The sequence below is a fragment of the Arachis ipaensis genome, chromosome B5 (assembly GCF_059453495.1).
Source record: "Arachis ipaensis isolate K30076 ecotype BB chromosome B5, ASM5945349v1, whole genome shotgun sequence".
Lineage (NCBI taxonomy): Eukaryota > Viridiplantae > Streptophyta > Magnoliopsida > Fabales > Fabaceae > Arachis > Arachis ipaensis.
The window spans coordinates 3,985,682-4,010,971 of NC_142440.1; the positions used below are offsets into that span (position 1 = coordinate 3,985,682).

General features: G+C 35.2%; 7 protein-coding genes and 1 pseudogene across 14 annotated transcripts; 6 read left to right on the forward strand and 2 right to left on the reverse strand.

The window, feature by feature from the left end:
* The first annotated feature begins 187 nt into the window (after positions 1–187).
* Positions 188–1,371, forward strand: LOC107641634 (uncharacterized). The gene has a single exon (XM_016345118.3). It carries the CDS (start codon positions 400–402, stop codon positions 1,216–1,218), a length of 819 nt encoding a protein of 272 aa, XP_016200604.1. The 5' UTR covers positions 188–399; the 3' UTR covers positions 1,219–1,371.
* A 1,210-nt stretch (positions 1,372–2,581) lies between these two features.
* Positions 2,582–13,973, reverse strand: LOC107642525 (putative pentatricopeptide repeat-containing protein At5g65820). Of its 7 annotated transcripts, none has more exons than XM_088488174.1 (5): positions 13,475–13,956; positions 8,886–8,921; positions 6,421–8,838; positions 6,035–6,182; positions 2,582–3,301 (listed from the first exon to the last, which is right to left on the reverse strand). In XM_088488174.1, the coding sequence occupies exon 3, from the start codon at positions 8,576–8,578 to the stop codon at positions 6,578–6,580; it is 2,001 nt and encodes a 666-aa protein (XP_088344300.1). In that variant the 5' UTR covers positions 8,579–8,838; positions 8,886–8,921; positions 13,475–13,956; the 3' UTR covers positions 2,582–3,301; positions 6,035–6,182; positions 6,421–6,577. The 7 variants fall into 7 exon arrangements, with proteins under 7 accessions (XP_088344300.1, XP_088344295.1, XP_088344298.1 ...); XM_088488169.1 differs by having other exon boundaries at positions 6,421–8,615; positions 8,787–8,921; positions 13,475–13,925; XM_088488170.1 differs by lacking the exon at positions 2,582–3,301 and adding an exon at positions 4,709–5,645 and having other exon boundaries at positions 6,421–8,615; positions 8,787–8,921; positions 13,475–13,973.
* On the forward strand, positions 2,782–3,924 carry LOC107642527 (uncharacterized). The gene has a single exon (XM_016345916.3). It carries the CDS (start codon positions 2,855–2,857, stop codon positions 3,677–3,679), a length of 825 nt encoding a protein of 274 aa, XP_016201402.1. The 5' UTR covers positions 2,782–2,854; the 3' UTR covers positions 3,680–3,924.
* Positions 4,943–5,811, forward strand: LOC107642526 (uncharacterized). The gene has a single exon (XM_016345914.3). The coding sequence runs from the start codon at positions 4,943–4,945 to the stop codon at positions 5,786–5,788; it is 846 nt and encodes a 281-aa protein (XP_016201400.1). The 3' UTR covers positions 5,789–5,811.
* On the forward strand, positions 10,086–12,241 carry LOC110271879 (uncharacterized). Its single transcript, XM_021123521.2, has one exon. The coding sequence runs from the start codon at positions 10,189–10,191 to the stop codon at positions 11,533–11,535; it is 1,347 nt and encodes a 448-aa protein (XP_020979180.2). The 5' UTR covers positions 10,086–10,188; the 3' UTR covers positions 11,536–12,241.
* On the forward strand, positions 11,526–13,849 carry LOC110271880 (uncharacterized). Its single transcript, XM_088486678.1, has 3 exons — positions 11,526–12,069; positions 12,150–12,667; positions 13,487–13,849. The coding sequence occupies exons 1-3, from the start codon at positions 11,541–11,543 to the stop codon at positions 13,847–13,849; spliced, it is 1,410 nt and encodes a 469-aa protein (XP_088342804.1). The 5' UTR covers positions 11,526–11,540.
* Positions 13,974–17,194: 3,221 nt separating the features above from the next.
* LOC107642528 (protein S-acyltransferase 10) lies at positions 17,195–22,586 on the forward strand. The gene is made up of 11 exons (XM_016345917.2): positions 17,195–17,637; positions 17,827–17,941; positions 18,892–18,966; positions 19,094–19,165; positions 19,284–19,421; positions 19,508–19,541; positions 19,848–19,957; positions 20,782–20,868; positions 21,051–21,134; positions 21,908–21,973; positions 22,125–22,586. Exons 1-11 carry the CDS (start codon positions 17,544–17,546, stop codon positions 22,297–22,299), a joined length of 1,050 nt encoding a protein of 349 aa, XP_016201403.1. The 5' UTR covers positions 17,195–17,543; the 3' UTR covers positions 22,300–22,586.
* Positions 22,587–23,480: 894 nt separating this feature from the next.
* LOC148563235 (putative galacturonosyltransferase-like 10) lies at positions 23,481–24,640 on the reverse strand (annotated as a pseudogene). Its single transcript, XR_015883616.1, has 4 exons — positions 24,539–24,640; positions 24,380–24,451; positions 24,220–24,284; positions 23,481–24,123 (listed from the first exon to the last, which is right to left on the reverse strand). The product of XR_015883616.1 is annotated as a putative galacturonosyltransferase-like 10 (transcript).
* Between the last annotated feature and the right edge of the window lie 650 nt (positions 24,641–25,290).

The following is a 25,290-nucleotide window of genomic DNA, read 5'->3' on the forward strand; positions in this document are numbered from 1 at the left end:
GCCGAAACAGCAATCATTATAATATTTGCAATGAAAGAGGGCAATGTGGCAGCAAGAGGAGGCAATGTTGGTGATGACTAATGAGCCAACACAAGCAAAACAAGACAGGTAGCACAATTGCATGACATCACATTATAATATAATAACAAAAGGGTATGTCAGAGATGTGACAAGCTTCACATATTCCAAGGGAATTCATGTATGGACCACATGAATGATTCTCACTCTGTGATTGGGAGATCATTGATGAGCTGTGTGTGATGCCTATAGAAACCAATCATCAATAGCTTCTCTTATATATAGAGAGAGTCAAGGACTTGGTACCAACACATCAGCATTCACAGCTCTCTTTCAGAAACAATAATCACCAAAAAAGAGAAAGAAAGAAAACAGAAAACAATGGCAAGCAATCTTCATGTTCGTTCAAACAGTTTGCCATCTGCATCTCATCCATCCTCCACAAGGGTTCAAGAGGAGCTCAACAAGGTCAAGACTTTTGAAGCAACATCCACATCTGCATCTGCATTTGGATTGTCCTTGTTAGAAAATCTATACATTTCCTTGGACGATATTCTCAGTGTTTCTTCCACCCAAAAGGCTATATTTCATCATCAAGGTGAAGAGATATTGGATGGCTCTTTGAGACTTTTGGATATATGTGGAATCACAAGGGACACAGTGATGCAGATCAAGGAAAATGTACAATCACTTCACTCTGCTCTCAGAAGGAGAAAGGCAGATTCAAATATTGAAAAGATTATAGCAGAATACAATTCATTCTCAAAGAAGATGAAGAAAAATATCAAGAAGTTGATCACATCTTTGAAGCAATTAGAAAGCAAGTTTTGTGCTTCCTCACTCCTGAATGAAGAAGTGATTAGTGTTGTAAGGGAAGTGATTGTGATGAACATGTCTGTCTTTCAATCCCTTCTCTCATTCTTGGCTGGTCCTCCTTCAAAATTAAAGGCAACTAAATGGATGAACAAGTTGATGCATAAGGGAGAAGTGAGCTCAAAGAATTCCAATGAGCTGCAGTGTGTTGATGAAGCATTGAACACCATTTTAAATGAAGGTGCTAATGGTTCCAACATGCAAGTAGCACATGGAAGATTGGATGCTCTGGAAGATGCCATTGAAAGCATTGAAATTGCTTTGGAGAACTTATTTAGGCGCTTGGTAAAAACCAGAGCCTCTCTTTTAAACATTATGACTCAGTAGAGTCTACTCACTTATTCTTATCTCTCTCTAAATCCTACAAAAGCATCCCAATTTTAAGGATCTCTTGAGGGTTGAAAATTTTGATCTCTTTGATTTGTACATGTATAAAATTCTATGGTTACATAATCAAATACAAAAGAAAATTCACATTTCATATATTTTGCTCTCTTTTCTTTTGTATTGGGTCATCTTTTTAAGTTTCTCCGCACATACATTAACATTTAATTTAGTCTCTCTCCATCACTTATCTTAAAACTTGGGTGGAGTATGATATCTACTAAGCAAGTAGAATAATTAATTCAACTTTAATGATATCTACTAATGACATGCCACTCGTGCACTAAACAATTCTCTTTAAGAGGAAGTTAAATCAAATTCATTGAATAACAATCTGTGAGAGAAAGTACCTCAATTATTATAAATCATTAAAGACATAGTCCAAAATGAAACAAAAACATTATACATTATGGAAACTAGAAAACGAAAGACACTGGATCAACATCAGTTAGAGTTGTCATAACAATTTTCTTCCACTAGAGAATCCACCATATTGTTCTATTTTGAAAATAAAAACCATTGAGGCAATTATTATGACAAAATTATTTTTAGGGATAAATAAGTCAGTACCATTGTTGATATTTGATGAATAACTAATCCTTGATTTATTACAATTTGTAGTCTCTATAAATTTTTATTCAGATATTTTTTCTTTTCTTTTTCTGCTATGGTGTAGGATTTATAAAATTTGGAAACCAATTTTATTCGGCCAACATTTCTCTCTCTCTTTAACTTTCTCTTTTCCTTTACTTAATCTTTGCTCATCCACTACTTTGTTGATATTTTTCACAAGAAATCTTGACAAATATCTATGATCCTATATAACAAACAGCAAGAACAGTACTGAATGTCCTTTATGTACTTGGAAATTTCACAAGAATATTGAGCTAAATATTGGTATCAACATTCTTTATGATATGCTAAAAGTTAAAACCAGACTAATACTACATGATGAAGGAGATTTTGATAATAAGAAGGGGAGACATGAAGACTACATGTTATTCGTGCACACACTTAAAAATTACTCTAATGTTCATAATTGGTCCATCATTATGTTCTCTTAATCTCAACAAACTTATCTGTCATATATTAGTTAGCATTCTCCATATCACAAAATGTGGATCTCAACCTTATCAGAAAAGTGTAATTTAATCCATGTTGCCTAGTTCCAACCTCATGATTTCAGACAATCTCTGAAGCAGCATGAATTATATTATATATTTGGAATCAAAGGGGTTAGTGTGGCAGCATAGGAGCCACATTAGGTGATGAGTAATGGGGACATGCCAGATAATACACTTCATAGTTTCCAAAACCATTTCACTTTGAATAATTTGATGCAAAAGTATCACATGTTAGGCAGAGATGGGACAAACTTACCATATTCCAAGAGAATAATGCATGCTTCACATGCTTTCTACACATGATTAAGATTGGTGAACTGTATTATCTCTTAAGTTGGTCTATGGAATCAAATTATGAATAATTGAATAGACCCTATATAAGGAGAGGTGTCAAAGGGCTTAGACTACAGAAAACAAACAGCATTGAGCTTCCTCCAAAAGAAAGAAAAAGAACAATGGCAAGCAAATTGCATGTTCGATCAAACAGTTTGCCAAATGGATCTCATCCATGCTCCTCAAGAGTGCAAGAGCAGTTGAACAACCTCAGGAACTTTGAAGCAACCTGCACATCAGAGTCGGTTGTCAAAGGCTTGTCCATGTTGGAAGATGTATACTTCTCCTTGGACAATCTTCTCAATGTTGGTTCAACCCAGAAGGCTATTTCTGATCATCAAAGTGAGAAATGCTTCCAAGAGATCTTGGATGGCTCAATCAAAGTCTTGGATGTGTGTGGCATCGCAAGGGACACTGTCATGCAGATCAAGGAGAATGTACAATCCCTTCATTCATCTCTTAGAAGAAGAAAGGGAGACTCATGCATTGAAAAGAGCATAGCCGAATACAATTCCTCCTCAAAGAAGATGAGGAAGAATGTCAACAAGTTGATCACATCTTTGAAGCACCTACAAAGCAAATATGGAATCTTAAATCAGCATCAAGATCATATCATTCTAAGCGAAGTGATAGAAATGAACAAGTGTGTCTTCCAATGTCTGCTATCATTCTTGGGTGGTCCTTCAAAGTCAAAGGCAAGCAAATGGATGAACAAGTTAATGCAAAAGGGAGAAGTGAACTCAGAGAGTGGCAATGAATTGCAATTGGTGGATGCAGCTTTGAACACCCTCTTAAATGAAGGTGCTAAAGGCTCCCAGATTCAAGCTTCCAATGAACAATTAGAGGCTTTGGAGATTGCTATTGAAAGCATTGAGAGTGGTTTGGAGAACTTATTTAGGCGCATGATTAAGACTAGAACATCCCTTTTGAACATATTATCCCAATAGAATACACACTATCTTCAAAATACCAATTTTGATCTACCATATGTGTATATATATATGTGTACAAATACAATCAAATCAAATGCAAACAAAAGTTTATACTCTCAAATTTGTGCCTTTCTTGTTTACTCCTTTTTTTATTTATCTAAATAGCAAATACTATATGAATATGCTCCTGCCTTGTGAACAAAACAATTAATATCCAGTAATTAGATTTGACTTTTAGCCTTCAAGTAAAAAAAAAAAAAAAAAAACTTTTCAAATTTCCCAAATTTATTAACCTGCTTACTTGAAATACAATCTAAATCTATAGCAGCTTTTACTGTTCATATTTTTATCAAGATTAGTCACAAAACTCTTCTTTTCTTTCTTTTCCTTTTGTATTTTGTTACATTTGTTGTTATTTATTTTGGGGGTTGGTCTTTCTTTCTTTTGTTTGAAAACATTGAAACAAATTAAGAGAATGCACTCTTGAATCAGCATCAAGATCTTAGCATTCCAGGAAAGTGATAGTGATGATTGATGAACATGTCTGCCTTCCAAGAAAGAAAGATTATTTTGTGAAAAATGTTAACGCTTTTATTTAATCACATATTTAAAACTTTAAAATTCTTAAGGTAGTAGATAATTGAGTTAAATACTTTTAATTCTATAATAATAAATTATTAGAAAGAAATTATGATAATAAAAAAGGGATACATGACTTAAGAACTACTCCAATGCTGCTAATCTGTCCATCATTATGTTCTCTTAATCTTAACAAACTTATCTGTCATATATATTATTACCATTCTCCATATCACAATCCAGATCCCAGCGTCTCAAAAATTTGTAATTTAATCCAATTTTGCATAGCTCCAACCCCCTCATATTGAGACAATCTCTGAAGCAGCATCAACTATATATTATTCGGAATCAAAGAGGGTAATGTATTAATGGGGAGCAAGTTGAGGCACATTAGGTGGTGTCATTTAATAAACGTTGAAACCATGTAACTTTCAATAATGTTATTGTTTTTGTTAGGCAGAGATGTGACAAGCTTAACATATTCCAATAAAGTATATGCATGATCCACATGCTTTCTGGTTTATACACTTTGATTATAAGATAGTGAGTTGTAATGTCTCTTGTGTTGGCTTTTGGTCTATGAAATAGCCCCTATATAAAGAGTTTCAAAGGAATTAGACTGCAGAACACAAACATTGAACTTACTCCAAAAAAAGGAAGAGGAAAAAAAAAGGAACAAACAAGAAAAGAGTAGTAAAAATGGCAAGCAAGTTGCATGTTCGGTCAAACAGTTTGCCAAATGGATCTCATCCATGCTCCTCCAGAGTAAGAGATCAATTGAAGAACCTCAAGGCTTTCGAAGCAACTTCGTCATCTGAGTCAATTGTCACTAGCTTGTCCCTTTTGGAAGATCTATACTCTTCTTTGGATGATCTTCTCAATGTTGCATCAACCCAAAAGGTCATCTCTCAACAACAAGGTGACAAATGCATTGAAGAAATCTTGGATGGATCCATGAAGGTCTTGGATATATGTGGCATCACAAGGGACACAGTTATGCAGATCAAGGAGAATGTGCAATTCCTTCATTCAGCTCTTAGAAGGAGAAAGGATGATTCAACCATCGAAACAAGCATAGCTGAATACAATTCCTTCTCAAAGAAGATGAAGAAAAATGTCAACAAGGTGATCACATCCTTGAAGCAGCTACAAAGCAAATTCGGAGCATCTCAACTGTTGAATGAAGAAGTGATGAGAGTTTTAAGAGAAGTGATTGCAATGAACGTGTCTATCTTCCAATCCCTTTTGACTTTTTTCGCTCGTCCAGCGTCGAAGTCAAAGGCAGCCAAATGGATGAACAAGTTGATGCATAAAGGAGTGGTTGCATCTGAAGATAACTCAGAGAATTGCAATGAATTGCAATTGGTGGATGCAACTTTGAACATCCTTTTAAAAGAAGGTGCTAATGGTTCCAACATGAAAGTAGGACATGAGAAATTGGAGGCTTTGGAGATTGCAATTGAAAGCATTGAGATTAGATTAGAAAGCTTATTTAGGAGCATGATTAAGACTAAGACATCCCTTTTGAACATATTATCCCAATAGAGACTATGTTCAACATAAAGCAATTTTGATCCCACTAATTTTGTATATATGTAAATAACAAAATGCAATAGTTATACAATCAAATCAAATATAGAGAAAAGTTTATACTATATTTTTTGGTGCATTTGTTGTTATTCATGGTTTTATTTACCTAAATAGAGAATATTTTAAATGTGTTGCTGCCAAAAACACTAAAGTACAATCGGAGCATAATGTACAAGAAGCAAGTGAAGCATTTAATTTCACCTTTTAAGAGGTAGCAATGCGTTTTTGCAATCCAGAGCCCCTGAATCAATATTGCACAATGCTGCAGGAATCTCAGAAGTTCCTCTTCAAATTGCCCATGAGCAATGTGCTTAACAGTACTGATATGGTGAAGTGGAGGGTCAATCCTCTGTTAGAGAAGTAATAAAAAAAAGCAGCATATATTAAAAATTTTCAACAAATAATCTGTAATACAATATACTACCGATGCTACAATCAAGCCCTTTTTCACATTTAAAAAAAAAATAATAAGCTTAATATAAACCATTCAATTGCATTCATAAACCCTTCTCCAATTTAAAATGCAAACCACTCCTTGCCTCAACATTTATCCATTAAGGCAGTAAGTAAAACATAGAAATTGATACCTCAGAACGAAGCAGCTTCTCCTATGTCTTCGATCATGCCTTGAATCAAACCATCGTTAATTTTCATCCAATTAAATTGCTTCACCAAAGTCTGGTCCAAAATGAGAGTCTCGTTTGGGGAACCTCTAGAATGTATGTCAAGCTTCACTAGTGAAATTTATAATGTGTTAGATTTCTGACGGCTTCCACCCCAACGGCGTTGCCTAGCCCTCCTCTTCCTCCCATCCTTTTTCTCCTTCGCTTTTTCTTTCAAGTCCCTCTCTCCTCTCCGCTTGTACATCTTGAAACTGATCTTCTGATCAGCAGCCATTTTCCTCACCTTTTCAGTGATCTCTACCGCAAATTGTCTGTTATACAGTTTCCGCAGACCGCGCATTAGCTTGGCAAAAGTATCCGGCTGTGGCATTAACCCCTGATCCAACATGTCTATGCAGAATGAACAAGCTTCCTTCACATGCCCCTTTGAAAAGAGTGCATGAATCCATATTGTCCATGCACCCACATTCAACTCACACCCTTTGGTAGATGTGATACAATTCCAAGTATCTTTAGCCAGTTCAAGCTTTTGAGCTCTTAAAAGGGAATTCATCAACTCCTTCAATGTACCATATTGAGGGGTGGTAAAAAGCCCTCTGCCAACCATTTCCTTGAAATGTTCACAAGCTTCAATCTGACAACCTTGCTCAAGAAAGCCATTAATCATTATGACAAAGGTGTCAATGCCTGGACTAAGCCCACTTGCTTCCATTTCATTCCAAAGCCGAACACCTTCCTTGATCTCTCCCAACTTGCAAGCCAACCTAATAACCGTATTGTAGATGTTAAGGTCAGGAGTGCAACCAATCTTGTGCATCTCATTCACCAGTTCCATACACTCCTCCAGTTCTTCCTTCTTTTCATGGGCCAACATGAGATGATGATAAGTCAGCTGATTTGGCACAAGGCCTTGTTGTATCATCCGATCCAAAAGCTCATAACCTCTTTCAACTTTTCCCCACTTGCAAAACCCACTAATCAATGTTGTATAGGTTATGGCATCCACATCACAGTCATTTCTCTGCATCTCAACAAATAACCGCATTCCCTCCTCCAATTTTTCATGTTTGCATAGTGACTGGATCAAAATTGTGTACGAGGTTGCATTCGGTCCACAACCTATCCTTCTCATCTCCTTCAAAAGATCATAAGCATCCCCCATTTTCGCAGCTAGAGCATAACCACTAAGCAAATTGTTATAAACAACGATATCCGGTTCAATGCCTGCATCCTTCATTTGCACCAACACATGTTTTGCTTCCATAAGTTTCCCTTCTCTACACCAACCATACAACAAGGAAGTGAAATGTTTGATGGTTGGAGGAAATCGATATCTCATGTCCTCAAAAAGCGAAGCGGCTTCCTTAATGCTACCATTCTTGCACAATGCATCTAACAAACACCCGAAAACATATTCATCAGGCTCACAGCTGTAATTGCGCATTTCATCTAATACTTCAATAGCCTTCTGAACCATCCTTGCAGAAGCAAACTTCCTCATCAGAATAACAAACATCTGTGGAGAAATTAACATAGGATTCTCTTGCCTCATTTCATCAATTAGTGCCCAAACAGCTCCAAATTGCCGCATTTTGCCCAAAACCTTAATCATAGCTTTGTAAACTTCTTGACTGTGTTGATAATCGGACTGCTTAGAAGCCCATGCATAGAATCTATACGCCAAATTCCCGGCATCGCCACATCGATTCAAGATGCGCTCAGTTAATCCAGGCCTCACCACAATTCCAGATTCTTTCAAAGCAAGCTCCAATTTGGGAACCCTAGAATGGTATTTTCTCAATATTCTATAAACTTTTTCCACATCAGAGGCAAACTCATCGTAGCTTTGGTCATTTACATCCTTTTCTGGACTACATTGAAGGCGAATAAGGCCAAAATGGTTTTTTGACGCGGCACTGCTGATGCAGCTGCTACTATTATCAAATTCTGAGGACTTATGATTGAGTGGTGGTGAATGTGGTGAACACACCTCAAAACTAGTAGAAAACAGCTGGGATGGTGTATTTTTATGTCCAATAACTGTTAATGAATTTGTCAAGGGAAGTTGGAAAAAATTAACTTTTTTGAAGAAAAGCAATGTTTTTCTCGAAAATCTCTGCATTTTCTTGAGTGCCGGAGACAGTGAGGCTCAGTCAACCCTGGTTTGATACTCCACCGCCACCAGATGATTCGATTTGAGAGGAATGAGGGTGAGATTAGGAACAATGACAAAGTGGCATTGGAGAGAGGGGTCAAGAATTTGGCAGTGGAATAAAGCAAAGCACCCAACTCTTGTTAATCACAAATTGGAATCTGAAATTGAAGCATACCTTGAGGAAAGGCAATGGAGTTGCCAAGAAAGGAGTGAACGAAGAGCAAGACCTAATTTTGTGGGAGTCGCCGTCGGTGTGTTCAGCTGGAACCAGAGCTCATCCGCGAGGTTCTCAGCATCCCATGTCCTGCTGCTGCAAATACTAATCTGTTAACGGGTGCCTATTGGGTTACTACCGTATAAGAAAAGGACATAAGAAAAAATTTGGATAGATTTATTGGCTAACTTTTTGGATATGGAAGAAACTTTTTATTGGATTTTATGGTGTTTTTCAAAATTCTGGGGGCGGGGACAATACGCCCCCGCGTATTGGTCAAAATTTTGAAAAACACCATAAAATCCAATAACTGAGTGTTACACCAAAGTTTTACCAATATCTAAAAAAGTAAACAATATGAGAAATACTCCTCCCCTGACCATTTGCAGTAGCGTCCCCAAAATATAGTTGTCATAACTGACCCGGCGATCAAAACGGTCACACTATTGGGTCATTGGTTCAACCGATTAACCCAGTCTTATTTAAATAAAAATATAAAATAGTCAAAAATTGAAATACATGTTTTCACTAACATTTGAACAATAATCAAATCTCAAATTCTAAAAATAACTAATACGAAAATAGACATAAAATTAGTCAGTACTATTACAATAGTATCTTAATTTGACACAATAAGAATAACAATCCATAAACTATGTCCAAGGAGTAATTTCAAAGTCTAGGTATATCTTCATCTGATGTTCTTGGGATGATGGTGCTTCTGATGAAGCCATCTTAAAATCCAATAAAAGAAAAAAATTCAATCAACCAGTGTTTTAAAATTGCGGCCATGGCGGCGCCATGGCGGAATGGCGTGGCGGAATTTGACCTCGCCGCCATATGTAGGTCACCGCAACGTGCTTATCACGGCGGGGCAAAAGGCGCCGCAATTGCGGTGGCGCCATGGCGGTCCGCCATTGAGAATGGCGAAAATGGCGGGTTTTTTCGGGTTTTTTAAAAAATTTCGAGGGTGATTGGGTAATTTTGCAAAACCCTAAATGAAAGAGTTACCCACGTTCAGCCACTGCAGTTCAAAAACGAGCCTTCCTCTGAACATCAAAAACGGCTCTTTCTCTCTGCCTCCAATCACAAACGATCTTGGCCACTGCCCGTCGCCGTCCGTCGCCCGTCGCCGTCCGTCGCCGCCCGTCGCCGCCACCTGTTGCCGTTCGTCGCCGACCGTCACTGCTGGTGGTCACCGCCGCTCATCACCACAATTCCCTTTTTTTCTGGTTTGTAGAAGTTACCGTTCCCTTTTTTTTTTCATTCAGTTCACTCACTTCCCTGTCTCCTTCTCCTTCTCTTCCCTCATAAACCTCTCTTCCTCCAATTCTTTTTCCTTTCAGTTCAGTTCATCTTCATCATGTCAACTTCTAGACCAGCCCGTAATTCTGATGCCCCTGCCTCTACCCCTGTCCCTGTCCCTGCCCCTGCCTCTGCTGGCCATGTTGCTGGAACTGCTTCTCGTCCTGCAGCTGCTGTCCGTGCCACTAGGATTGATCCAGGGTGGAAATATGTTACTGCTGTAGAAGAGGGAAATACCAATGACACCATATATAATTTTTGTGGAAAAATTACGAAAGGAGGAATTACACGGGCAAAGGAGCACTTGATGATTAAGCCTGGGAATGTTGCTGGATGTAAAATGGTCCCAAAGGATGTTATTGCTGAATTATGGGAGTTCTACAACCAGAAAAAAAATCGAGGAAGACAAAGTTCTACGCCGGCAAGCACTGAGGAACAAAGTGTCAATGTTAGGGAGCTTGATTTAGATAGTTTGGGTTTTGGATTGTCAGAGGAAGATGCTCAAGGAATTGATGAAATTCCAAATCCAACTCCAATGGCAGCAGCTAGAGGGGGGGCAAGTTCTATGAGAGGTCCAATGGACTTGTATATGAAAAGACCCGAAACTGCCATTGCAAGAAATAAAAAGGAGAAATTGAGGCAACAGAATATCAAGGAAGCATGTAATAAGGAAGCGGTTCGTAGAGTTCATCGATACATAGCCCGGTGGTTCTACCAAGCTGGGATTCCATTGAATCCAGTGAGGTTGAAGAGTTTTCAAGAAATGTTGTGGGCTGTTGGAAGCTTTGGTCCTAATTTACCTGCTCCCACTTATCATGCTCTAAGGGTGCCACTCCTTAATGAGGAATTAGAATACACCAAAGACTTGTTGAAGGGTCATAAGGAACAATGGGAAAAATATGGCTGCTCTATTATGTCAGATGCTTGGACGGATAAGAGACAACGGAGCATTATCAATTTTCTTGTAAACTCTCCTGCTGGGACAATGTTTTTGAAGTCAATTGATGCCTCTGATTATGTGAAGACGGGTGAAAAAATGTTTGAGCTTCTTGATGGTATTGTTGAGGAAATTGGGGAGCAAAATGTTGTTCAAGTTGTAACAGACAACGGGAGCAACTATGTTCTAGCCGGTAAGTTGCTGATGGAGAAAAGACCGAATTTGTTTTGGACCCCGTGTGCTGCCCATTGTTTGGATTTGATGCTTGAAGACATTGGGAAGTTACCGTTAATCCAAAAAACCATAAAAAGTGCCATTTCTTTGGTTAGCTTCACTTATAGCCACTCTAGCACTTTATCCATGTTGAGACAATTCACAAATGGCAAGGAATTGGTGAGGCATGCAGTCATCCGATTTGCCACTTCATTTCTCTCTTTGGAAAGGCTTTATGAGGAGAAAGAAATCTAAGAAGAATGTTCACTTCGGATGAGTGGGTAAGGAATAAGTTGTCAAGGGAGGCAAAGGGGAGGGAGGCAACAAAGATTGTTATTAGGCCCTCCTTTTGGAATCATGTCAAGTACACCCTTAAGATCATGGGGCCTCTTGTTCGGGTGCTTCGACTTGTTGATGCGGAGAAGAAGCCGCCAATGGGTTATATATATGAAGCAATGGAAAAGGCAAAGGAATGCATCATGAAAACATTTTCTAATGATGTAAGCAAATATTCTAAAGTTTTTAAAATCGTTGACAACAGATGGAATTGCCAACTTCATCGTCCGTTGCATGCAGCTGGTCATTTTCTGAATCCGGATTTGTTTTATGATAATCATCGCATTGAATTGGATTTAGAAGTTACAAAGGGATGGTTTGAGTGCATCACTAGATTGGTGCCAAGTATAGCTGTGCAAGAGAAGATATTGGAGGAGCAAACATTATATAAGGCAGGCTATGGACTTTTTGGATCATCCTTTGCAAAATCTCAGAGGAAAAAGATTTCACCCGGTAAGATTGTTATAAATTTTACAAAACTTTTTAAATTTAGTTCGATTAAAGGCTTAGACAAATTTATTTTAATTTTATAGCATTTTGGTGGCGGACATATGGGCATGAAGCTCCAAACATGCGAGACCTTACTATCAAGATCTTGAGCTTGACTTGTAGTGCTTCTGGATGTGAACGCAATTGGAGTATATTTGAGCATATTCATACTAAGAAAAGAAATAGGCTTGATCATGAAAGGATGGAGAGCTTGGTCTTCATAAAGTATAACCAACAACTCATCGAGAGGTACAACCTTAAAGATGAAGTTGACCCTATTGCACTCAATGACATTGATGAGTGTAATGAGTGGTTAGTGGGAGAAATTGGGACTGCCACCTTTCGAGATGATGATAATATGGATGATGATGCTGATTTGATTCATCAAGATGACAACACTTTGAGTTGGAACCTTGTTTTTGAAGCAATGGGAGGACATGAGCCTATGACATATACTAGAAGACAACAAAATAGAAAAAGAAAAGAACCTGCAACTGCAAGAGGTGGTGCAAAGGGTGGACCAAGTGGGTCTAAGGCTTCAAAAAAAGGAAAAGGAAAAGCAGTAATTGTGGAAGAGGAAGAAGAACCACAATTTGAAGATGAAGAGGATTCTGAAAATGAAGAAGAACAAGAAGAGGAGATTCAATTCAATGATACTGATTCAGAGGATGATGAGGGGGTAAAGGGACACGATAATAATCATGTTAATTTGGATGAATTTGATGAGAGCTAGAATGTAGATGGTTTTATAGTTTTTATGTTTTATGTTTTCTATTTTATGGCTTGCTATGACTTTTGAGTTATGATTTGAACTTGATGTTATATTTATTTGCTAAATTTGCTACTATATTTGCTATATTAATTAGATGTTTTATGACTAGAAAGTTGCTTATATAGATAGATTTTATAGTTTATTATATTTGCAATTTTTCTGCATGTTTTTTTTGTACATATATGTGTATTTTAGGTAATCCGCCATTTCCGCCATTTTCCGCAACGCCATCCGCTATAACTTTATGGCGGATTTTTGGCTCACCGCCATGAGCCGCCATCCGCAATCAAAAACTATGCAATCAACTAAGTAACTAATAGCAAAAGAAACCAGCATCATTACAGCAACAACAATCAACAAAATTCATAACCGACGAAACCAATTCATAAACCAATTCAACAATTAACAAATCCACTGCATATTCAACAATTAAACCATATCATAATCAGCAAAACCCTGCATATTCATATTCATAAACCAATTCAGAAATCAATTCAACCCCTGCCATATTTATTTCTAATCAACTCATAAACCAATCAACAATAAAATTCACAGCAATAACATCAATAAATCAACCTGGAAAAATTAAATGCTCACCTGTTGTTGCAGAGGCAGAAGGTGGACGACGAGAAGCAGTTCAGGCAGCAACAACCACGGAAGAGAGGAGAGGGAGGGACGGAGGCGCAGCGCGGCAAGGCGAGCACTCACCAGGAAGCACAGCTGCAGGAAGAGAGGCAAGACGCGAGCAGTGGAGCACACCAGGCGTTCGGTGCTGTGATGGCGGACGACGACGACACGCTGCACAGCTGCAGGAAGTGCAGCTCGAGCACTCACCGGCGGAGGGCGGCGAGACGCGAGAGGCCGAGCACACAGCACAGAAGGAGGAGAGGGGCGAGACGCGACTCGCGAGCACACGATTCGGAGAATCCGGCGAGAGGCGTGGCGACGGCGGCGAGCGTGCGATGGCGGTGAACCGAGGTGAGTTGCCAGTGCTGTGCCTGTGTGCGTGGTGTGCTTCCGAAAAGTGAGAGGGAGAGGAGAGTTTGGGGATGGGGTGGGCAGAGAGAACTAGCCTAGGTCTCTTTACAAACGACGTGGTTTTGGACTTTTGGGGTTGGAGTGGTTTTAAAAAACTTCTGAACCGGTCCGGTTCTCACACCTTCCGGTTCATCGGTTTTCACAAAATCTGACCGAGTCAAACTGAATTTGTTCCTTAATCCTTATCAAGTCTACTGTTCAGACCGGACCGGCCTAGAAGCCATATCGCCAATTTTCTAGTCCGATCACTCGGGTTAGTCCATTTTTTAAATAAATAGTTAGCGAACAAAAAAATATTTACTCTAATAATAGGAGATATATCATTCTATTTGAATATTATCTTTTTTTTTTCTATAAATTTATACAAAACAGACTTGCCGATTCATCTCATTTGTTATGTAGGTGCATTCTATAAATTTTTTAAATATCAATTAAATAAAGTTAATCAAGTATTGTGCTAAGTATGGCTATTTTTTTAAGAATAAAATATATTTTTTATCATTAAAATTTGACAAAAATTTTAAAAATATTCCTAAATTTTATTTTATTTCAATTTTGTTTCAAAAATTTTCGATTTATATCAAATATACCTCTGACTTTAAATTAAAATAAAAAAAATATTTTTATTTTTATTTTAAAATGTAGTTAGAATTTGAAAATTAGAAAGGAAAATAAAATGGAATTTAAAAACTAAATAAATTACTTAATTAAAAATATTTTTGAAAAAATGGTTAGTGATTTTCGAAAATTAGAAAGAGAAAAGTAGTTAGGTCGTTTTAAAAAAGATATGATTGAAATAGAAAACTTTTAAAATCAAACAAAAAGTCAAGTAGTTAATTTGAAAAGATTTGAAAATCAATTTTGAAAAGATAAGAAGTTAGAAAAGATTTTGAAAAATATATGATTAAAATTTATTTTGAAAAAGATTTAAAACGAAAATAAAAAAATTTGATTTTGAAAATTAAAGTTACTTGACTAACAAGAAACTAAAAGATATGATTTTAAAATTTAAAGATTAAACCTTTTTTAATAGGCAAATAACAACTTGAGATTTTTGAATCAATCATATTAAATATTAGCATTAATTTTGAAAAATTATGAAGATTTGAAAAAGATTTGAATTAAAAACTAACTTACCTCCTTTGTGTTGTCATGGGTTAAACACCCAGAATGGTATACCATTCTGGCGTTTAACGCCCAAAATGCTACCCTTTTGGGCGTTTAACGCCCAGCCCCTGGCGTTTAAGCGCCAGTTTTCCTTTCTCATTGGGCGTTTTGAACGCCTAGCTTTTTCTCTGTAATTCCTCTGTTGTATGTTCTGAGTCTTCAATTTTCTGTATTATTGACTTGAAAAGACATAATTTTAAAATTTTTTTTGAATTTTTAATGATGAGAGAGAAAAACAACAGAATGAAACTAATCATTGAAAACTAAGATCAAATAAACAATGCATGCAAGACACCAAACTTAGAAATTTTCATATTAGAGACACTAACGAATTGAGAATGCACATGAGAAACAACAAAAGACACAAAACAAGAGAATTTAAAGATCAGACCCAAGAAAATCATCAAGAACAACTTGAAGATCAATTAAGAACATAATGCATATATTCGAAAAATGCAATAAAAAAAACATGCAAGACACCAAACTTAAAAACAGACACTAGACTCAAATAAGAAACATAAAATTTTTGGTTTTATTAATTTTTTTTTTTGTATTTTTTGAAAATTATTGTGGAAAAGAAAATAGAGAAATTCAAAATTTTTAATAAGAATTCCAGGAATCATGCAATGTTAGTCTAAAGTTTCGGTCCAGGAATTAGACATGGCTTACTAGCCAGCCAAGCTTTCAGTGAAAGTTTCGGTCCAAAACACTAGACATGGCCAAAGCCAATGACTAGCCAAGCTTCAGCAAAATATTACATACAACAGCAAGATTGATAGAAATCAACAAGCTCTTGTGATGATAAGTTAAAACCTCGATCCAAAAGATTAGACATGGCTTCACAGCCAGCTAGACTTCAACAGATCATCATGAAACTCTAGAATTCATTCTTAAAAGCTTTGATGAATTTTTAGAAATCAAAATATTATTATTTTATTATTTTTTTTCAAAAATTAAAATAAGAAAGCTTATACTAAAAATAAAATTACCCAATCTAAGCAACAAGATGAACTGTCAATTGTCCAAATTCGAACAATCCCCGACAACGACGCCAAAAACTTAGTACACGAAATCGTGATCTCACACTTTCCTCACAACTCCAGCAAGTGCACTGGGTCGTCCAAGTAATAGCTTCTGTTGCGGTGACCTTGAGAGTGAGAGGGAAAGAGCTAAAGCTGCGTTTGTTTCTGAGAACAGGATAGGACAAGACACTGAAAATAGGACAGAACAAGACATTGATGGACATAGGCACAAAATTTTGTGTTTTTGTATTATGTTTAGTGATAAACTAGAACAAATTATGAAAATCTAATTTATTCTTATTTTTTTTCATTCAAAAAATTTGAGATGAAAAATATAATAATAATAAAATATAATTATAAAAAATAAACAAAAATAATGAAAAAAGAATGAAAAATAAGCTGTGTTTCTTGTTAGTGTCCATGTGCCCTTTCCGTCAAGATGAACACAAAATACATTAATTCAGTATCTTTGGACACACTGTCTTTGTCCATATCTCTTCTGTTAAACATAATTTTGTATCTCAGTATCCATGTCCAATGTCCTATTTCTGTAGAAAAACACAGCCTAAGAGATGAGAGGGGATGAGGGTAGCAGACGATAGTGAAAAGAGAGGTAGAGGCACATTTTCCTTCTTGGTAAAAACTAGGCAGAAGAATTAAAAAATTTTAATTTTAAATTAATTATATAAAAAATAAATTAGTAACTAACTAAAAAGATATACCATATCATTAAAATTCGATAGTCATTTCAATATTTTTCTTGTAAAAAAATAATTCGATAAATTTAAAGATACGTTTATCAACTTTTAAATTTTTTTAAAGACTATTTTGTCATTTATTTTATAAGCACCAAAATCTTTTAGATATTAAATTAATATTTATCTCATCAATTAAATAAGTTGCCCACAGACACTTAACTTGCTCCAAGATAAAGGGGGGCAGTTGAATCATAAATGATTTGGATATAGGGGTTAACTAGCTTGAATTAATTCCCTCAGCCATAGCTATGACAATACGAAAAAGAAAAAAGAAAAAAGAAAAAAAAAAGAAGAAAAATTGAACTAACAGTCTCACTCGTCAATCTAACCTTGCCTTCGCTGCTATAGAGTGGAAGACAGAACACAACGCTAATTACCCCCAAAATATGCGTACTGCGCACCTCTCTCTTTTCCCAAATTCCCCTTTCAACACAAGATTGATATACATCGTACACCAATGTAATGTAAAAAAATAAAAATAAAAAATTTAAGATCGAAATCCAACATCCAAAATCACTTCTTACTGCTACTATCCATTTTCTCTCTTTTGCTTTTCTCGGGAAAGTTCGGTTCTCACCCAGAAAATTTTCCCCCTAGAATCAAACAACACCGAAGACCGAACCAACACTCTCTGATGCGAATCGCTTCATTCTCTCATGGCTCTGCTCTTAATTTAGTCTCATGACGATCGTTGGTATATGCCGCCCTATGCGTTCCCCTTGGGATCAACCCATGGATCGCTGCCTCAGATTCTTTCCATGCCTCATTGACCCTGGTGCGTTTGCTGCAATTCCTTTTTTTTTTGTTTAAATTAGCATAGTTTTTGTTTTATCTGAATTTGCGTGCTGAATGGTGAATGCTGTTGCTGAACTGTTCTTACTTTTATTTATGTGTCTTCCTAACAAAAATTATGCGAATTTTTTTATTTATTTATGCATTTTGGAATTTTGTCACTGAATTTCAGCTCGGAGGTCTGCGCTGTGCGTGAAGTTGGTCTTGGTGACTGTCCATTTGGTTTATATTGGCGTTCTCTTCTTAATCGATGGAGATTTGATAGAAAAGACTAAGAAGGAACCGATGTATGTTTTTTTCCCACTTTTAAGTCGCTGTATTCTATTTTTTGCATATTTTTTTACCATACTGAAGCTTCAACTTAGTGGATGGTGCTGATTCGCTGGCACTTTAATGGGTTTAGTGGAACATTATTTGTACTTGACGATTTGTTCAATAGGCCATCAAATGAAATGAAATAGATTGAGATACCTTTGAAAGAGAGGATAGCTTTGCTGATGAGTTGCACATAGTGAGCGTTTGTGACTGGCAAAGTAAAGTAAAGTGATAAATGTGCATTTGGGATAATGAATTTATATGGATATTATAATATTATGGAAGTATTCTTACTTTAGATTTGATGATACATTACAAATTCACAAGTTTATTGATCTTTTAAAAGGAGGCAAAATTAAGCAAAGGATGCATAGAAATATGAGACTGAGAATTATTTATTTAGACATTTTTGGCAGGGACCTACCCATTGTTTGAGGCTATTTAATATCTAGCTACGTAAGCAAGGATGCTTTTCAGTAAATGTAGTGCCTCTATCAATGGTTCTTTGTTTGCTTCCAAAAAATGTTCCAATTTTAGAAGGACTACTAGGCCTTATACTTTCCTTCTTCTTTTTTTTGGATAGACTACTTGCATTATACTTTGTCCAAGATGCATAGCAGTTAAAATTGGTGTTAGAATTTGTAAAGATTGAACTTTTGGCAAATAGTATTTTCCCATTTAATAAGCATTTAGTTGTGACTGTTCTTGGATGATACATCTTTTCTAATGCTAATATGGCCGATGAATAGCATGAGATTCGAGAAGTGTGCTGGAAGTCTGAATAATTAGTAGACGTTAACAATTTTCTAGATTTAGGTATTGTTCTGCATGAATGTCTGTTTCAGTGCCTTGATGTACTTTTGAGGTGTCTTTATTTTTTTCACTTTTTTATTTTATGATTTTTTTTTTGTTTTTCTGTCAGGTACACTGCTTGTTACTTGCTGCTGTTCTTTGTTACTTTAATACAATACTTTGTTACATCTATTTCTTCTCCGGGGTAAACATCACAACTATTTTCTTCCTTTGGATGGAGCGGATGTGGATTATGATGTGTAAACGTGATATTTATATTTATATCTTCCTGATCTTCTTTGTTTTTGCATATGCTACATTTGTGTGTACAGCTATGTCCTTGATGCCATGATGACTGTTACTGAGAGAAATGTCCTATACAGAAAGACATCAGAAACCTCAAAGTAATTTATTGTTGTTTTCATCCTCTTCAAAGGTTTATTATGTAGTGACATATGAAGAAAATTGATGTATTTGATCTCACCTAACTATTATTGTCAATTTTGTCATGTTTAAGCAAAGTCTACCAGTTTCAAGCAAAAATGGGAGTTTCGTTGTTGCTGTCGAGGGAACTCAGGCAGGAAAAAATATTTCAGGAAATAATACACCAACTTGGTCAAAGTTAGTGGCAGACTTGTATCCTATGGGAACAACAATCAGGTACATAGGGCTCGCTAGATAATCTTTAATTTCATGCTCTATTAATTAAGTTTTCAAAATTATTTAGGGTTTTCTCTGTCTTGCAGAACATGGACATGCAGCTACTGCAATGTGGAACAGGTAATGATATATAGTATGTATTACGACATACTAAATAAAGGTACCTTATGTAAATACTTGTGTTATTGCATTGCTGGATTGTATGCTCCGAGAAAACTAAATGAGTAAACAAAATTTCCATTACAAATGAAAAAAGCGGACTTATATAAAATGGTTTTATTTGATTTATATATTACTTTTTGCGCACTTCCTACTTTGTATAGAAACTGGGCACTTCTTGCAGCGTTGCTTTCTTTTGTTCCAATAATGTAACACTCGATTTGATGATCAATCATTTTTTTTTTCTTTTTCATGGCCATTATTCAGCCTCCACGATCAAAGCACTGTCATGATTGTGACAAGTGTGTTCTTCAGTTTGATCATCATTGTGTTTGGCTTGGTAACTGCATTGGGCAGGGCAATCATTGTCGATTTTGGTGAGTCAATTATATGTAATTTCATCGTTTGCATGCCGTTATTGAAGCTCTTCTATTGTACACTTAATTTGAGCTAGCTAGTATGGAGATAAGAGCTTACACAGTTAACAAATCTTTAGCTTGTTGATATTAGTATTTATATCAGTAAGGATATTTAGTTGAAGAATCATTGACCTGGAAATGGAATCACTAAAAATTTTCAGTAAAGTGCCGTTGATTTGTTCTGTTTCATAGTCATGGCATTTGTTACAATAATGAAGCTGCAACATTTACTTGTTAATCATTTTTTAATGCTGATTATAAGAGAGACCAGTAAGAAATGTGTTGGATGAATTTGGAAATCTATAGTGAACTTAAGCATTTCATTGTCATGTTATTCATTTTGAAATATAGGTGCTTTCTTCTCCAAATTGAGTTATATGTAATATTAATTGGATTAAAATAAGATTTCCTTAAGCAATCAATTTTACTTGAATGCAAGAGATGTGGTTACTACTGGATTGATCTTAAACTTCTTGAAAATTTAACTACTAGGGGTATAATTAATGCAAATCGAAAACTTTTGAGACAAAATTGAAACAAAATAAAGTTAGGGGTATTTTTGAAACTTTTGGCAAACTTTAGGGACAAAAAGTATATTTTATCGTTTAAGATACTATCTATCTTGAGAATATTAAGGCTGTGCTCTCTATGTTATAAATGATATGTGATCATGATGCAAAGGAGTTACTTATATCAAGTTGTTTTATGTATATATGTGTTAAAGTATTGTAACTATATTTTCCTTGTTATGAATCCGTCTCTTTAATTTCTAAATACTTTAGGTGGTACCTTTGTGAAGAGACAGCGTTGTGCCTCTGGACTGGCATCTTATATATTTCATACTTGAAGGATCACATTAAAAGTGCTTGGTATGATATCTTATTTATTTAGTAGTAATCTTTTTTATACTGATACAGACTCTCCTCCTAAAACACACACACAAAAAAGAAAGAAAGTAGCAAAAAACAAAAGGAAGGAAGCACAATGCTCATGCAATCTACATTTTTCCCTTTATATCTGAAATTAGAGCATGATTTTATGATGCTGTCAGGTGGCGGGATGCAATCATGATAGTACTGTTGATCACTTTGTCAATCTCTCTTATCTTTCTGCTTCTGCTACTTCTATTTCATAGGTAAATATTTGTCTTTCTAGTTCTGTATTTTGCATTGGTTGCATTTGTTTAGATCTTCATGTATACTTACTGTTTCTAGAGTGCCATGCTCTTTTATGTTGAATAGTTAATTGTTTCTGATGTCTTTTGCATCTGATCTTCACGTGGAGCGATGGGACCTCGGTTTCTGTTTGCTTTCAGTGCACCAGTTTAATATGACTGCATGTGGTTCTCACTTCTCATTTTGGTTTAATATCTTTAACTCTACAAAATGAAGACTAAAACTATGTGACTCTCTAACTTGTAAATTTTTTATATATTTGAAAGAGCCAAGACTAAATTTTTATATCTGAGAAGCTATTCCTTTAGCTTCTGCTAAAATATTGGGAATAAGTTCTTCTAAGATTGTGATTAATTATTTGATTTTTTTAATTAAAATCAAAAAGTGATTTATTTTCCTTACTTAAAGAAATAGTTTGTAAGGAGTAATAGTGCAGTACATGTAAAGGAAGATAGTAGCACTGCGGTCACTTAGTATAGTCTATGTATATATGTTACAGCATAAGTATATATATAATTATATATAGACTATGCTAAGTGAATGCAGTGTTACTATCTTCCTTTACATGTATTGCTCTATTACAGTATTACTCTTTACATAGTTGAAACAAATGCAAGCTCTAGGTTAACTTTTACTTTATGGCCCAATGTCTCCATCATGTTCACTGTTTAGTTGAGCATCCAGGTTAAAGACTATACAACCACTGATGTTTTGACTTTTGATTTCCCTGCAGTTATCTTATTTTGACAAATCAGACTACTTATGAACTTGTAAGGAGAAGACGAATTCCTTATCTAAGGTTAGATTAACTATAGTCCCTTGTTTTTCCATTACTTAGAATTTTCAATAGATCGAATCTTGGCGTTTAGTTGTTTTAATATTTGTATGTTAGTTGTTTATGTTTCTTGGGATATCTCTCTTAAGCACACCATTCATCAATTCATTTGCAGGGGAATTCCTGAAAGAGTGCATCCATTTAGTAAAGGAGTATCTAGAAATGTATACAATTTCTGCTGCGGAAGTAGCAGCGTATACAACATGGAGCGGCTCCCGACACCTCAGGAGACAGAGGAAAAGTCAAGACCGTACACGTGTCTGGATGTCGTAACCTGTCGATGTTGCTGATGACTGTTGTAAACAAATTGTATAAGTAGGAGTCTTTGTCCCTGAGTTTTTGCAGTGTGATTTTCCCTGTCATCCATTCTTTGTTTAATTGTTTTTTGGAAGTGGATGTTTTAAGTTTAATGTATAGTTGCAGTGCTAGGGTGTGTGTCATTTTGCCAGTGTTGAATTTCTCAGACCTGGGATTCTTGGAACGCAGGGCACCATGCGGAATTGTTGGTTGTGGTAGTGTTGATTGTGGTCGAAGCAATTAAAGTTTAAGGTAAGATGAATGAACAGAGTGTTGCTCACATGCTTTTTTTGACTTTTGGTTTCCACATCTTATTAGAAGTCAAATTTTTGAATGTCCAATTAATTTGACCGTAAAATGTGGCTTTGGTCAGCGGCACAGATGTAGTTAAAATACTTCTAAAGAAGCTTCGTGTTTAAAGAAGCTAAGGACAAGGAGGAAATCGATTTGAGTATTTAACAAAGTAAACGCCGTTAGTTCCACTTTTCTGTCGCAATCTATGGCATTAAATAACAGAGGATGAGGATGGCATCTTTTCCTCCAACTGGCGAGCAAGACGTTAATCAACTATTAGTTATTAAAATAAGAATTTAGCTAACATGTGTTCCTAGAGAAACACATTATAAAGTTATAAATTAAGAAAATATTTATAGAAAATAATATAAAATTTAGATTTGTTTTTACTTTTTATTTTAAAATTTTTTATTATTAGTAACCTTAACTTGTGCTTCTAAGACATAAGTTAGCTAAGTCTTTCAAATAATTATTAGTATGAAATATATAATAAAATATAAAATATATATTAAAAATAAATTAAATATTATATTTATTTATATATAAATAAATAATATTTGGTGATTGATCTTAATATACACATAATATTTTTAGAAATAATTGTTATCCTTACTTAACATGATAGTTGGCTAGTTATTTAGTAGCAAAGCTTTTTTTTTTTTTAGTTTGATTTTTCATGATATTTTCAATCCAACAAGGCTTCTATTTAAAGATTTGCTATTAGAAAATAATTTAAATGAGTTACTATTTGCGTAAGATGGGACAAAGTCTTTTTATATGTTTAGATTTAGATATAGATATGGTTTTAGTTCCTTTAACTTCTTAAAACACCTAATAATATTATTATTAGTAGATTTTTATTTTAATAAATACATTCAAATTTTAATTTTGAGTTTTTTATTTTTATTTTTATAATTTTTTAATTAATAATTTTAACATTGAATTAATGAATCATGCTGTAATTAAAGATCATAAGGTTTCCACAAATAATCAACAAGGCATGGCTTCTTGGCATCAAGCCTTTTCCAAGGTTTCCCTTTACCACTCCAATGCATCAAACTAACTGGACCAGGATGCAAACTCCTGCAACTGTCAGCAACATTGTCCCCTCCAAGACCATGTTGATTCCATCTATGTTCAATAGGCTCAACATCACCACCAAAAACAAGCAAGAATGGAGGTAGTGAACCCAAATCATAGATCCTTCTTTCCTTCTGAACTTTCATCCATTTCTCAATCCTCTTGGTGTATTCACCTTTTCTCCATTTACCCAAGTCCATTACCATAACCCCAGTGTTGAAATAACAAGGCCTTTTCTTCTTCCCTTCAAAGATATAAGGAACTCTGAACTTGACCAAAACTCATACGAGAAGTATCTTGTGAAATTTGCATGACAATATTCAGGAGCACCAATGACTTTTGAACTTGAATCTTTCAGAGAAACCTTCCAAAGCTTTTGAATGTCATCAACAACTATGACATCAGAATCCAAGTAGATTACTCTCTCAACATATTGATCAAGCCTTTGTTCAATTGATTAAAAAAAAATGAGATAGACGTATCCATTAGAATTAGAATTAGAATTAAGAAGAAAAAAAATGTGATACAGAAAGACTCACAGCTTTTTCAATTGATTCAAGCCTTTGTTCAACCTATGCATCATGGAAATGGCGCAATGAATACCCTAAAACAAGAAATCAACCAATCTTACAATCAATGAACCCAATCAAATAATCAAATCAGATGATATGAATGGAAAGCACTGAGAAATGAAGAGACCGATCCAAGCAGTGGCAACGAAGGCAATGGAAGTCCCAACAGTGAAGACCACGCAGTGCCTCTCGAACGCATCTTGAAAGAAACAAGAAACACAAAACGACAACTGAAGAAGCAAAAACGACAATCAAAATGAATAGAGAGAGTGTGTAAAAAATTGACCTTGGTGAGGAAGAAGATGTCGTTAACGGCGGCCCATGAATTAGGGTGGAGAAGAGTTAGGGTGGCAGCCAAGGAGTGCATCACAGAGACAGAGATGGTGAGAGGTGGGTATGAAAATTAAAATGAGATGGGTCTATTTTAGTAATTTTACATTATATTTTAGTCTTGTTTATATGTATCCAAACAGAATACTAGACATTACATCAGTGTCTTGTCCATTGTATCCAAACACAATACATAAAGAATAATTTTTAGTGTCTCTGTCTCAATGTCTTTGTCTCAGTGTCATGTCCTGTCCTGTTTACAAAAACAAACGCAGCCTTAGCTAACATGTGTTCCTAGAGAAACACATTATAAAGTTATAAATTAAGAAAATATTTATAGAAAATAATATAAAATTTAGATTTGTTTTTACTTTTTATTTTAAAATTTTTTATTATTAGTAACCTTAACTTGTGCTTCTAAGACATAAGTTAGCTAAGTCTTTCAAATAATTATTAGTATGAAATATATAATAAAATATAAAATATATATTAAAAATAAATTAAATATTATATTTATTTATATATAAATAAATAATATTTGGTGATTGATCTTAATATACACATAATATTTTTAGAAATAATTGTTATCCTTACTTAACATGATAGTTGGCTAGTTATTTAGTAGCAAAGCTTTTTTTTTTTTTAGTTTGATTTTTCATGATATTTTCAATCCAACAAGACTTCTATTTAAAGATTTGCTATTAGAAA